Consider the following 14,584-nt stretch of genomic DNA (forward strand, 5'->3'; position numbering starts at 1 on the left):
AGATGAATAATATAACGAAAGAAAAGGCAATGAATCTATAGAGATGTAGCTTGAAGCAGAACTGGTCTTCTCTGCTCTCTGGGATATTGTTCCCAGCTGAGATTAACAGGGCTCTAACAATGCATCACAAATGACATCCTATGTAAACAACTGGAGAACAAATGTGAGATGCTATTTAAATGCCTCATTAAGAAAAGGAAATTTCATAGCTAGATTCTTCGCTTTCCTTTCCTTTGCAGGAGATGCAATTGACAGATCTAGATGAGAAACAACTAAAATTGTTTATCAGAATTGCCTGTTGTTACTTACAAAATGCCTTATTACAGTGCCTGTGGCTCAACTGAGAAAAGGACACTACAAGGCCCCACAGAAGTAACCCAGGCCCTAGAGAATGTGCAAGTCACAGATAAAATGAAGGATTATAGCCTACTGAACTGTAAATTGAAGATGCCAAAGTTACTTTTGTTTTTAAAGAGCTCCTACCTCAATTTAAATTCTGGTATTATGATCTCATCTGACTTCCAACTTCAACCTGCTGTTCACCACCACATTCACATGGGCTAAACATTGATTTAAGGAATTCAAGATGAGAAAACCCCCAGTGGTTCTTCATGACTGTGAAAAGAATCTCATGGCCGTTAATGAGATGCCTGATGATGATGGCAGGGTCAAGATCACTTCAGGGCTTTAAATGTGTTCTGTGTCTACATCAGGGTTTTTCTCAAAAGGGTTCCCATGCCTTTGGACACCAGAGTTGGGCAGATGGCTCTGCAAAAAAGATGCAGCAGTTTCTCTTAGGAGGAGCTGCATATGTTTGCACAAAAAGTGCCAAGACTTCTTACAGAAGTCAGCCAACATGCTGAGATAACAGAACAGGAAAGAACTCATGCTAGAATAAGAGGAATCTCAGGTGAGCAGAACAAGAGCAGGGGACCCTGCCTAGACCTCTGATGTGGAACATGTCACCCTGTAACAGCGATGTGTTTGCATTTGTTTGCTCTCTTCTGTTCATACCCTGCCTTTTTTTTTTTTTTCTTTTCTTTTTTTTTTTTTTGTGCTATTTGAGCAGGAGGAGAATGTCTAAGGACAATCAAAATAAGAAATCTTCCAAATAAAACTTGATATTCACCATTATTTCAAGTTAATGAATGCAGGTAATCAAAGACAAGGAGCTGAAAAAATGATTTACAATATAAGTAATGTAGTGGGGAGTTCTGCCTCTTTCTAAATTGTCCCCAAACCTCAATGATCCTGAATCTATTTGCTGCTAGAAATAATCACCATTGAAATAATCAACGTGCAAGTTATTCTGGGTTTGCTGCTCATTTGCTGGCTGTGCTGATGTAAAATGCAGGCTGGCCTCTCTCTCTGCCTGACTCCCAGTTACAGTGTTAGTTAGGTGCCTACTTCTAACTCCTCTCTGCACATCCAACCGTTTCCTGCTCTTGCATTTAGTTATCGCCAGTATGCAGAGAGGGTAAGAGCAGTTTCCCAAGCCTCATAGCTGCGCTTCAGAAAGCCTCCACTTAATGTAATTAAAGTGTTGGGATGGGAGAATTAAATCAGCCAAAATAAACTTCTCCCAGGGAGAGCATGAGGGGCATCATAGAGCTGCTGACTCATCTATCTGATCTGCTAAGCAGGGCAGCTCTGTGCTGCTTCTTCCTCATGGCTTCTGGAGAAGCTACAATTTAGTCCTCTTATTAGTGGGGATTCATTTTCAGTGTGGTGAATCTAAGAATGAATTTACGAGAATTGAATTTGCACTAAGGAAGAAATCGTGGCAACTCAAATGCTGTTCACTTGATTGTTGATGGCATTGGCGCAGCCATTAGTTGAAAAATAAAATGCTGCTATTAGGGTTAGTGAGGGAATGCATTCTAATTAGATTAGAGGCTGGGGGGAGAGCTGTACAGTCACATACTGAAAGAAAATGATAATTCATTAGCATATTTTATTAGCTAATTGGCTAAGAACTGCTTTTAAAGAAGCACAGCTAGGGCTTGGGGTAGGACTCTCCTCCGCCTGTTACATCTGAGGTGGAGGTACAGATGAGTTTTGAGCTATCTTTGCTGCACAAGCTGAGCTTGTTGGACCACCGACTACTTCCTAAAGTGAGGAGATCTAGGTGATTTAGGCCTAAACCACCAAACATCAAGCTGCATTTTTAGAAATCTTATCTTATTACATGAGCAGGCAAGACAAATAAGGAATATTACCTTCTAGTCCCTGAAAAACACAATTTGTCAATTGCATGTCCCTTAATGAATAATTTCTCATGTTTGGGTCATTTCTTGCACAACAGCAAATTTGTCAGCAGACAAAACTGTGTTTTATATAAAATCACAGAATCATTAAGGCTGGCAAAGACTACTAAGATCATCCAGTTCAAACCCATCCCATCCCCACTGACCACATCCCCCAGTGCCACATCTCCATGGTTCTTGTACACTGCCAGGGACGGTGACTGCACCACCTCCATGGGCAACCTGTACCAATGTATCACAACTCTTTCTGAGAGGAAATTTTTCTTTACACCCCACATGAACCTCCCCTGGCACAGTTTAAGACCATTTCCTCTCATCCTATCACTGTTACCTGGGCAGAGAGGCTGACCCCATCTCGCCACAATCTCCTTTCAGGCAGTTGCAGAGAGCTGAAAGGTCTCCCCTGAGCCCCCTCCAGACTGAACAACCACAGCTCCCTCAGCTGCCCCTCAAAAGACTTATTACAAGAAGGCTTAAGAAGTCTTTAGGAAGACATAACATTTTATTTAGATGCACTACTGCAGCACTGTGTATCTGACACTTCCTCACCTCGTTACAGGAATTAGGGGCATTCCCTTATCAGTTTTCTTGTTTCTCTGTATTCTGCTCTGTGATTGTTACTAATGAAACAAAAGGTGAGCCTCACCCCTTCCCTTGCTCATGCACATTAATTTAAATGCAATTCCACACGCAAAGATCAAAATTAATTATAACATCTGTAGAAGGCAACAAGGAAAACTGAAATGCATGAGGCAAGTTTTTCTTTCCTTTTTTCCCCCTAATTATTTGAATATGCATAAAAGTATTGTTCTCATGCTTGCTTGCTTTCAGTGTCTGATGCTTTTTGCTTGTCTAAATTTTCAGTTAGTCTCAGTGTCAAGCTGTTTGAAATGGAAAATTGAAAGCTTAATCTGCTAGTGACAGAAATCAACCTCTAAATGACAAATAATATTCTGTTTGCTACTAACAACAATTGATCTTCATTACTACAAACTATGCTGACTCTTAAGAAATTTGTCTCTTATTACCTGATCGGAATATAGCTAAAGTCTGAGGACTTTTTTAGGAAAAAGAAATGCACAGGGTGGCATACTGTTGGTATAGCTAAGGTCTGCAGGCATCACTTTGGCCTGCCAGCCTGATCAAACCACTCCTCATCCAACTTTCATCGTCTTAAAAGAGTTGTTATTTTTGTTGTCATAGCAGTTAGGAGTCAAGCTGCCTTTGGGAAACACCTGACCAAAGATCTTGACTGGAAAGCTTACAAATGAAACAAATCATAGAATCATAGAATCTCTCAGTTTGGAAATTACCTTAAAGATCAAGTCCAACCGCAACCTAACCATACAACCCTAACTCTAACAACCCTCTGTTAAATCACGTCCCTAAGCACCACAGAGGAAATGGAAGCTGAAAAAGAAAAGGGATTTATCCCTGGGTATGGAGCTATTAAAACCTGCTGAGATTTTACTGAATGGGACATGCTGGGTCTGCTCTTTCCACAGACTTCTCACAAAAACACAGATCTTGTTCAAGATCTTGCTCCCTCTCAGGGCGTTCTGATACAGCACATCAAAGGTCCAGCTACAACAAAAAACACAGCCTTGTCAAAGACTCTGGATCCAGCAGGTGCCTTTGGAGGGCCAGCCCCATGCTGTCAGGACCTTGCAAGGGGTGGAAACAGCATCTTTTTTCCCCACCTGGCTCCACTAGCCCAGTTCTGTGCCAGTACAGTGCTGAGCAGCTGTCAGTGAAAGTAAGCACAGTAATACCTTCGGATACTTACTTTCTGTGTCTTGTAGCCCAGTTCAGTTTTACTGTGCTTTCTTAGGTGTGCCTTGCTTACTGCCTTCATGCCCAAGAATCACTCACATGCAATGCTAGCACAACAAATCCCACAGCCTTTTCTTCCAAAGCAAAGCAGAAAACAACAGCTTCAAGTCATTTCAGCATTCAGCCTCCTGCTGTCAGTTCTGTGAAGCAAGGGCAGGCAAACCTCAGTCCAGCAAGGCTGCAACTGTCAATACAGTGATAACTGTCTGTTCCTGAGAGTGCTCAAGCACATCTGCTCCAACCCAGAGAAAGAACATTTGCGACCAGCGCTGTTTAAGGTCACGGACATAGAATGACTATATTTGTTCGGCATTTACTTGTCAAAGAAAGACCTCAGTAAGTTAGTTTTCAGATAAACTATGTGTCTCTATATTTGCCTCCAAATATTGCATACAAAAATACCTTCTCCTCCATAGCAGTATGTAAGCATTTCTAAGCAACCTCTTATTCCTGCAAGACATATCAAAATGACAGTCTGGTTAAGGTGATGAGCATATTTCAGGCACGCTCAGTTCATACAGGTTAGGGCTGTTTCATTCCTCAGCTAATGCCTGACTTTGGTGACTATGTAAGGGCTATTGGTGCTGCAGTGTTCCCCAGAATTTCCCATACTTCTGCAAATTTAAGCAACACACTGCTGCTGATTGATTACAGTAATTTTGTTGTTCACATCATCCTATTCATATCACAGCAGGTATTGCTTGTAATTATTAACCCTATTTGTTATAACAGATGCATGGGTAGCGAAAAACAGTGAGAAGCAAATAATTTAACTGATAATAAAATAAGCTGTTCACGGCAATATGCTAATTATCTCTAAACTATGTCCGTCAGCTTCTGTTAGCATTTCTTAGACTCCTCATTCCCCAGAGGAACAGCTTTTGCAGGGTTGAGTCCTAAAGAACACACTTAATTTCCCAGTAGGAGAGATCCTCATTGTGTATTTTTCCAACCTTCGCTCTCTTCGCAACTTCATAAATAGTCTGTGATAAATAGGCATTTAATCATGGAATTAACTATAGAACAGGCAATGAACTGAAGCAGTGGCAACTGGGTATGATATGGAAGCTGTCATTTTAGTAAGTGTTCGGATGGTTGTTCAGTAGCACATCTTTTTATCTCCAGTGTTAGCGGGTGGTTACATTCAATGGATTTGTTCAAACTAAAGGTGGCCATCAGCTTCCACATATCCTTCCTTCTAATGTGTCAGCTGACATATGTTTAAATTTAAGTTTTAAATACTGGCAGGTATTGTCTCAAATCAAGCAGTTTTCTCTGCGTTCATTTTTAAAAACAGAACGTAAAAAGCAAACTCAGTGTTTACTTTCTTTACCTCACTGTCACTTTCCAAGAAAATATCTTCTGCTCTTGTAGTGGAAAAATTAAAATGTGTCGAGGTAATAGCATTAAAAGATTTTTACTTTTTCAGAACAAATATTTGGCTTTTTCTGTTTTGGACTAAAACATTCCACAAAGCCAGAATGGATTCATGACAGAGAAGTCAGAATAAGGTAAATGGATTAACAGTCACTTTGAATTACTTACATTTCCAGAATAAGGGTAGCATGTACACATAGAAGGAACGCTGCCTGCATCCTAACAGTGAAAAAAATAATAATCAAGTGGTTTATGAATATTCTTTCCAATAAGGAATGGGGAAAGCCTTCGAGTGCTCATGTGTGTATATCCAGGGATGATGGTTTTAAAGACAGAAACACATATTCTGAATCCTTAAGAATAAGTCGAGAGAACAGAAAGAATCAAATAGGAATGGAAAACCAGGAAGCTATTTCAATAGCTATTTAAGCACTCTGCAAGGAATGGAATGATAGTTATTCTGCAGAAATACTAGAAATCTAGAAAGGACAGTGGAGAAACCACAATACTAGCTAAGTGTAGAAGGATTTAATATTGGCTAATCAGACCCATGGTTTGAACTGTAATGGTCCTTCTTATGTTCTGGTCAGCCTGCCTTTTTTTGAAAGTCAAAAACAGCTTGGAATATACAAGCGGGCTGCAAACTAAATTGCTATTACAGCTTTCATCCCAGCATGATATGCTGAGCCAAAATCATGAACTCTGCATACAGGAACAGAGCAGCTCTGCTGATCCCAAGGAACACACAGGGAACATGACCTCTTGAGGATGCCCAGCTGTTATGTACTCTCACTGTAGTAGTGAGTAGATAGTAAGTCACAACTATTCTTATACTCAGTAGGAGTTGCAAGATAAACTTCAGTCACCTATGTGCTTGGATTGCCATTAATCTCTACATAAGGCACCAAGGGAAAGTATTCAGAGTGCTCCATGCCAGACTGATGGGGCCCTGGGCAGCCTGATCCCCCCACAGTAGCAGGCTGGAAATGGGGGTCCCATCCAAACCAAGCCATTCTGTGATTCTACCAAAGTTTTAATAAGAATAAAATAGGAAGTACTACACTACTAAAAGTAAATTCCCTGGAAAAAAAAGAAACCTTCCAGCTCCTGGAAGCAAGAGGATTTTTGCCAGATGTGGAAACTCAGAGAGGCTGTCAAGCATTGCACAGCTGCAGCTATGTCTTCGTCTTTAATGAATGCTTAGTTACTCTGTCTGGAGTACAGGCACTTATGAACTCCTGCTGATGGTAGGTGAAGCTAATCTATCAGCTCCTGCTGGCTCCAGGTATTGGAGGGAGCCATCAAGCCCCTGTTCTGACAGGCAGTAGCAAGAATTAATTGGTGTGCTGATTAGACACCTAATTTAGCCACTTCTGACACTGAATTTAGCTTAATCACTATTAATTCCAGTTCTTCCAGCAAAATACACATGGCATTCCATGGATGCCCCAGAAATCTGAGACACAGCAGTATGATAACACAGCACTTCAGACATGCTGCAGCAAAAGCACTCTCCCATCTGACTTGATCTTTGAGTATGTTCAAAAATAACAGTGCACTTGGGCTAAACCACTAGAAATGTGGGATGACATACTTAAACACAACCTTTGTTTGCCCTTGTGCAGATTATAGGTCATACCTAAAAGCATGTTCTCACAGGATTAGGTAAATTGTCTTTTATTGAAACATACTGTAGTATGAATTGGGGGGTGCTGAGGGGAAGATTCCAGTTTAACAAAAGTACACTGCCTTTCAGGATCCCAAATAACTATTGATATCTGCTATCCTGCAGCAAATAATATCTTCCTTGACAAGTCAGACCGCTGCTCTTTCTCTATCTTTCTTCTGTTATCTTTAATAGCCATGGTTTGTTTTGCATTTTTGAAAAAAAAATTTTGTGCCTTGATGATGTGTCTCACCTCCTGCTATTAGTGCTGGTTACAGTTTAGTCTAATACCTGCTCTTGTGTACAAAACTTAGCTCAAGTGCTTTTGAAATGAGAGCGTGCTGGATATGCTCATCTGGTCCAGGCTACTCCACAGTGGTGCATGCACACTGCATTTTTCATGTGCAAACAGAGGATTGGCCTATCCAGCACTTGACAGGGGAAAACAGATTTCTGCTCAAACTATACGTATGTATTGTGCTGTCATGGTTGACATGTGCATTTCTCTTAGCTCTCTTGTGCTCTCCTTATATAGTTAATACCCAAAGAAGATTTTTTTAACCTCTTATTTGTAGCCATCTGCTAAAAAGTATACTAGCAAGGAGTGAAAATTAAATCACACACCATGAAAGTAAGAGCCATGCTTTGTGATTTGAACAGGTCCCCAGTGGTACCCTTCCCGTGTTGGCCTGCAACTGGAACGCAGTAAGTATTCACACATGTTAAAGATGCCTAACATATTACTAAGCCTTTGGCAAATTTGCCCAAGAACTTGCATTCATCATGATGATAGTGCCACCTCTTATAAAATACCCTAAAAAGACGAATGCTCAGACAAAAACTATCAAAAGTCATCAGTGACCAAGAGGCTGTGTAGCATTGACTTTCCCATTAGTCTTGCAAGACAGAATTAAAAGTAATCTATGAAACTGTGTCTCTCTAATGGTCTAGATAGCATCAAAACAATTCCTGCGCATTGCCACCCGCGTCATGTCAGCCTCATTCTTTTGTTAAAAAGACGGAAGAGAAGCTCTCATAGAAATATTATAAGCTGCTAACCAGGAAAATAAGCACCAAGTCACCAAAATAAAATGGAAAACAAGCTGTGCCTTTTACATTTGAGGCATAGTCAGAGTGCAGCACAAAGAAAAGGGTTCAACTATTTGACCATTAGCAGGGCAACCTATGCATTATGCTAAGCCACTGAACAGATGTGTGCTGTTTGTGCCATTTTCTCTTCCCTTTCTGTCATTCCAGATGGGCCCTATTTGAAGGATTCTGTTAACATTCAAAGCCTTGCAGCGTCCTCCATCATTACACTGTACTTTACAGACCTGGGTCAGCAGGTCGGTTGGACCACAGTAAGTATGTCCTTGTAAAAATCAGCATGACACATCTTAATGTACAATGTCTTGCAGAATCAAATTGCTCCAGCTTCCTCAGACTTTCCTTCCCTACATCAAATAGTGTAATTACCACAGTCTGAATAGAATTAAATTGATATTAAACCAAATTATCAACATGCTAACTGTAACATTCAATTAGAGATTAGAAAGTGGACATACCAATATTGCCCAAGGGAGAAAGAAATCAATTAAAAAAAAAAAAACAAAACATTTTTAGCTTATCTAGGTTTTATATGCCTGTGTAGGACCTGTTGCCAAATACATTCATTTGCTTCAAGGCTCCTGTGGAGGTTATTAAAAAACAAAATACGGATTTCTGGTAATCCTCTTACTAAAGCAGGAGAATTATTGCATGGGACCATCTTATTCTTTGCTTACTCAAAGAACGGTTATGAGAGTAGCAAGTCCAAGGATCTCAGGCAGAACATGCTCAGTAGTGTTACGACTTTAAGTGGTTTGCAGATGATAGCTCCTTTTTCCTCTTACTATGGTTTAATAAGCATTACTGCAAGTCACTTACAAGAAATGGACATGCTCCTTATCAGTTAATGCTTAAGGTGGATGCCACTGCTAGAACAGCTCCTGACTTTTGAGAAGAGCGAGCTTCTGAATCAGCGCTGTGATATCACATATCTGTCTGTCCTGCTGAAGGTCACACATTTCTCACTCACCAGGTTAGCACATTGCTCCCAGTGCTGCAATCTCTGAGGTTTTCACCCCCAAGAATAAGAACATGACTGCATTTATCTTTCCCAGCTTGAAGAGAGGACTGAAATCCCCAAGTGGTGACAATCAGTTTATGAAGTGGAATTGGAGTAGATTATACTCTGAGACCTCTACTCATTTTTAGTAGAGATATGTGCGTTTACCAAGGCTGAGGCTTCGTCCCACTGATTTCCATGGGCCATACTGATTAATGCTAGCTGAGATTCTGTATCCCCCTAAACCATCCCACTTCTGCTATAGCCTTTTAAAGTACTCCTCGTGGAAAAACAACTACGCAATTTCCTTGCAGAGCAAGAAGTGTGAGTACTGTGGTCTCTCTACTCTACTCTACTAGTAGTGAGTAGTGCGAGTAGTGAGACTGAGAAATCTGCACAAACCTTATTTATTCTCTCCTTTCCTGATGGTTTATGTAGCAGTAGACTGTAACATAACTACAGCTTAATAGTGCATTATAAATAGAGCAGTTATGACTACGCACTGATACTGCAGGCAGTGGCATTTTTTTTAATGATTTGATCTGCGTGTGCAAAAAGTGGACTGGGGCTTTTTGAATACTCATCTTACTCTGTTCTGTTCTGCATTTTAAATTGTGTTCATTCATCAGGAGATATCTTCTTCCTAGCCACGTCATTTAGTTCAAATAGCAGAGAGATTTTATATTATAGGTAGTTTACAGCAATGGAGAAAGAGTTCATAAAAGACTGTATTTTAAAAGTAGCAATTAAGAATGTATTTGTACACAGGATGTAGAGTTTTACTGCTATTATTACTACGCTCAGAGCTCCCATTCAAACCCCCTTGCTGTTCCATCAGATTTATGCACACAGGGACAGGTTTGATTTAAAAGGCTGACATTTAAATAAACAAGGCATAGAATAAAAATACTTCTTCCTCATCAGCAAAAGGATAGCTGAAGTACAAAGGGCCACATTCAGGTCCACAGTTTAAAAATAGACACAGAAACACACAGAGATGTGCTGCTGCTCCAAGGGACAGTGCCTCAGGCATGGATCTGGCTATGGGGAAACTAAGCACAGTGATGGATCTTCTGGGGCTTCTCATCTCGCTGGGGATCACACATGGAGTGATCGCTTGAGAATCAAGAACACCAAGTCCCTAAGTCATATAATCAGGGAATGGTTGGGTTGGAAGGGACCTCAAAGATCATCTGTTTTCAACTGCTGTGCTATTGACAGGGCTGCCCCCCACCAGCTCAGGCTGCCCAGGGCCCCATCCAATCCAGCCTCAAACACCGCTAAGGATGGAGGATCCATAATCTCTCCGGGCAGCCTGTGCCAGAGCCTCAGCACTCCCTCAATTAAAAAACTCCCCCTGACGTGCTTTCTTGTTTGTAAGACAAACATTAGCTGAAGCACACAGTTCTCTTCTGTACGTTATCAATTCCCTTATTCCACGTGTCGGGCATACCTGAGATATGCTATCTGATGCTGCAGAGACACAAATGAGAACTGAGCTCACAGAACTCTTCTGTATGTCTCCTGCAGAGACTGTACTCCCACATGTGCTAGAAATTCCCACCACTGGAGTAATGGGCTTTTGTTTTTAATCTGTCCTATTTGGGGTCTAAGCATGTTTGACAGAGACCTCTTTTTCTATATTGCAATGCAGCGTCTGTGTACAGTAAACAAATGCACACTTGGAAAGAGTATCATAGTGAGATGGAAAAGGAACAAACAGAAGGCATGCTCACCTGCATTCAAAGATTTAGGCTTATGATGAAAAGCTCCACAAAGAAGGAATCTCCAGAAAAAACCTTTCCCTAGTGGCAGTCAGCCCTTAAATGGGATCTAGGAGGAGTGGAGACAGGTTCTACCCCTTCTGGTCACACAGCTGAATTACCTTCACCAGTGCTCCCACGGCTGACCCAGTCCTTGCCTCAGGTGATCAAACAGTGGTTCAGGCCATGACTTGACAGTTCCCATACAATGTGACTTCTGGAAACATTATTGACATTTTACTGCTAGAAATGCATGCTACTGCCTTTGTCAAAAGGGAAAAAAAAGCCATTCTTCCTGCTGAAACTAAGGCTCGTGCTAAAGCTTTCCTTATTTGAGCAGCAATTGCAGTTTCTGATTTATCAGCTTCTGTTTTTCAGTTGCTGCCTGGGCAGGCTACCAGAAGGATTGAAATAGAACTGAGAAAACAGTACAGAACTGTGAAAAATATATTTTACCTCCAAGTCTGTGAATTTTGTAAGAAAGATTAACCCTGAAACACAGTACTTCAGTAAATATTTTTTGCAACTGAGTTAAAATTAAGGATTGCTTAAATACTTTGACTCCTGGGAGCCTTAAAATACTGAGGCTGGCAGCAGAACTGCTCCATTTGCTTAGACTGTAGCTCAGTTTGTACATATTTTTCCTCTATGTTTGCACAGCACCCTTCTTGTGTACATACTATAAACCCTCCTTATATGATTGATTCCATACAGCTCTGTGGTGCACACAAATAATCAAGAAAAAAAAATCATTCTGAGTTACTACTTCAATAAACTTCTGTTTGTGTAAACCATAATGATGTTATGATGGTTGGACTCAATGACTTTAGTGGTCTTCTACAACTGTAATGATTCTATGATAAAGCTGGCTGAAAAAAAAAGGAACCGTATTTAGGAGGTTTAGGATTATATATACATAAATATGTACATAAATAATAAATTATATATATATATATTTTTTTCCTGGAATAATTCCAATAATTTTTTCAGTGAAAAAAGAATCTCAACTTGGAAATGTAGAAACTAACACCTAAGCCTGAGAGGTCTGGGGAAATTGGAGGAGTGGGAGGTCTGGGACTCCCAGCAAACATGTGGATCAGTGGAAAGAAGATAAATGAAAGAAAACTTGAAAGATCATTGCTTAGGAAAGAATCTGAGCTCAAGTTAGGAGAATCAGCTGAGGCTGTACAGGATGTATAGATGGAGAACGTATTTCTCACCAGACATTTAATAGACCTTGCATATCTTGTGGCCAGTTCAAATACAACTGTGGGACAGGATCCTCCCACCTGAGTAACCCTTCCATGGAACTGTGAGTGCCAAAGAAACAGAACAAGTGGGTCCATGCAAATCTGTTGGCAGCTTTAGAATGGCTACAACACAGATTGCCAAAGAGAAAGAACTTCCCAAACCTTTTCTGATTGCTTAACCTCTTGGATCAATAGAGAATTTAATCATAGAAAATCTTCAGGAAAAAAAAAAGTCACTATTTCCTCTACAGCTATGTTTCCTACCATAATTGTTTGTAATACAAATACGGTACAGCTAGCAGTGTGTGCCTGGCTTGAACACAAGATGCTGTGCACAGTGAGCATTGCTCTACCTTGGTACAGCTGGCCAAGTCTTGAGCTGTTTGGAGTCAAATTCTGGAAACTTGCACAACACTGTAACTTTTCACGAAGGCAAACTGCCCACACAAGATTGTTTTTATTTTTCATTTAATTAAGTCTAATAGCTTTTAACCTGCAGGGTTATCGAGAGAGAACAGCTTGCATTTGCATTTCTTGCCTTTTATTATGTATTTTCTTTGTACTTTTCCTTGGGCCATATATATTTGTGGCTTTATGTTACTGCCCATTGGCAGCATGAAATGAACTGATAAGGGAAAAGGAAACCTTAGCTGAGATGGTGCAACTGGTCGATTGGGATTGCTCAGATGCTGTTTCTAATAAGGCAAACAGTACTGCAATTCTGTCTCCTGGTCTGGGCAACAAATGCCACCAGCTTGTGAAGAACCATGCCAGGACATCCGTTCTTCAGCCACCAAAGGGAGTTGAAAGCTACCAGGAAAACTAATTGTAAGAGAGGCGAATGCTTTAGTTGAGCAAAGCATAGGCTGCATAACCCATGGTTAGGTGTTTATACTAATACCCTTGAGTTTGTACTGCTTAAAGTGCAAAGAGAAGGTAGAGGGAATTCGTTAAACATAAAAAGAGCAAGCTCGTGTTTTTTTTTGCAGTTATACACAGCTTGATGCTTACACCAATTCTGCTGCTAAAGCAGCCAAGCACGACTCTGTGTCTAAGTGTAGTCCCTGTCCTGTGTGTAATCAGAGAAACAAGGGACATCTGCAATTTGTCAGTCTTTATGCAAAATTGTGAAAAGCTTTAGTCCCTCTAAAATGTGCTAAGTCTGTTAAAGTTGTTTTGTATGGAGAAGTTTTGTCCTGCACTGTGGGTAGGGTGAGCACAAAGAGGAGTGACCCATGGTTTGGGAGGGTGAGGTTCTTTGCCCACCTTGTGTGATGACTTGCCTGAATTTCTCTGTATCTCACATTCCATCTCCGTGCCAAGAAAATAACAGTATTTCCCTCTTTTACAAAGCACTTTGAGGCTTCTGGATGAAAAGAGCTGTGGAAGAGCTAGTTGAAGTTATTAGTAACAGCAAGGTGTTTAAAAGCACCATTTCATTCAGATGTCTACATAGCAGATGATGAATACAAATTTTAGGGCAGATTTTAGCGCAGACTGCTCAGACTTGGGAGAAAAGATGGGAGGAAGCAGTGATTTCCTCAGCCTTTTCCCTCAGAGGAAGCACAGGCTCAGGTAGCAGAGCCATCTATCACTGTTTATTCTCCAGCTCCCGAGTCAGGTGCAATTTGCTTATAAAACCCTACAAATCCATTCCTATTCTCTGGTATTTGCAATAAATATTGCAGTGCAGCCTTAAATACTAAGTCACTGTGAAATCTGCCCAGACGAGGGAAGCTTTAGGTGTCTCTGTGTGCACTGTTCAAGTTTTGTAGAATGGATCAGCCCTTCCATGAAAACTGGACCAAAAAATCACTGAATACTGAAGATGCCTTTAAGGATTTTACTACCTGATTTTACTACTGCTGAGGATTTTTGCAGATGTGAAAATACAACAAATTTTAAAAGGCAAAGATTTAAAGATGAAGTTAAAATGATGCCATTATCATCCCCAGGTAACTATATGACCTTTAATGAGATACCACAGCATGCAAAGTAGAAATAATGAAGTTTCTTAATGATTATTAGCTCAAGAATACATAATGCTGAAATTGTACGAGTCTAAGGGAGTTAGATGCTAAGTTTAATGTGATTTGGGAACTTGGGGATTTTGGACTGCCTGGTTCTCTCTGGTTTCTCAGAAATCCCAGCTGCCTTCTGTACACATGCACAAAGCAGCAGTCTGTGTAGTACCAGCAGATCTTCCTCCTTATGCACACATAACGTCTCAGTCTGACCCAGGCTCAAACCTGTGACCAATGCCTTTGTCTCACACCTATTGAGAAACTAGGCTCCATCTGTTTGATAATTTATGTCCTGCA

The 14,584-nt window shown here is 40.6% G+C and overlaps 1 protein-coding gene across 1 annotated transcript in view; it reads left to right on the plus strand.

Annotated features, from left to right (window-relative positions):
* Positions 1-14,584, plus strand: part of TECRL (trans-2,3-enoyl-CoA reductase like) — a 51,575-nt gene that overhangs the window by 21,012 nt on the left and 15,979 nt on the right. The window contains exons 3-4 of the mRNA XM_042812523.1: positions 7,804-7,848; positions 8,401-8,504. Of these exons, the coding sequence (XP_042668457.1) occupies positions 7,804-7,848; positions 8,401-8,504 (149 nt within the window). The remainder of the gene's footprint in view (positions 1-7,803; positions 7,849-8,400; positions 8,505-14,584) is intronic.

The sequence above is a fragment of the Centrocercus urophasianus genome, unplaced genomic scaffold (assembly GCF_019232065.1).
Source record: "Centrocercus urophasianus isolate 14NV4802_14NV808 unplaced genomic scaffold, USGS_Curo_1.0 seq_13, whole genome shotgun sequence".
Taxonomy (NCBI): Eukaryota; Metazoa; Chordata; class Aves; order Galliformes; family Phasianidae; genus Centrocercus; species Centrocercus urophasianus.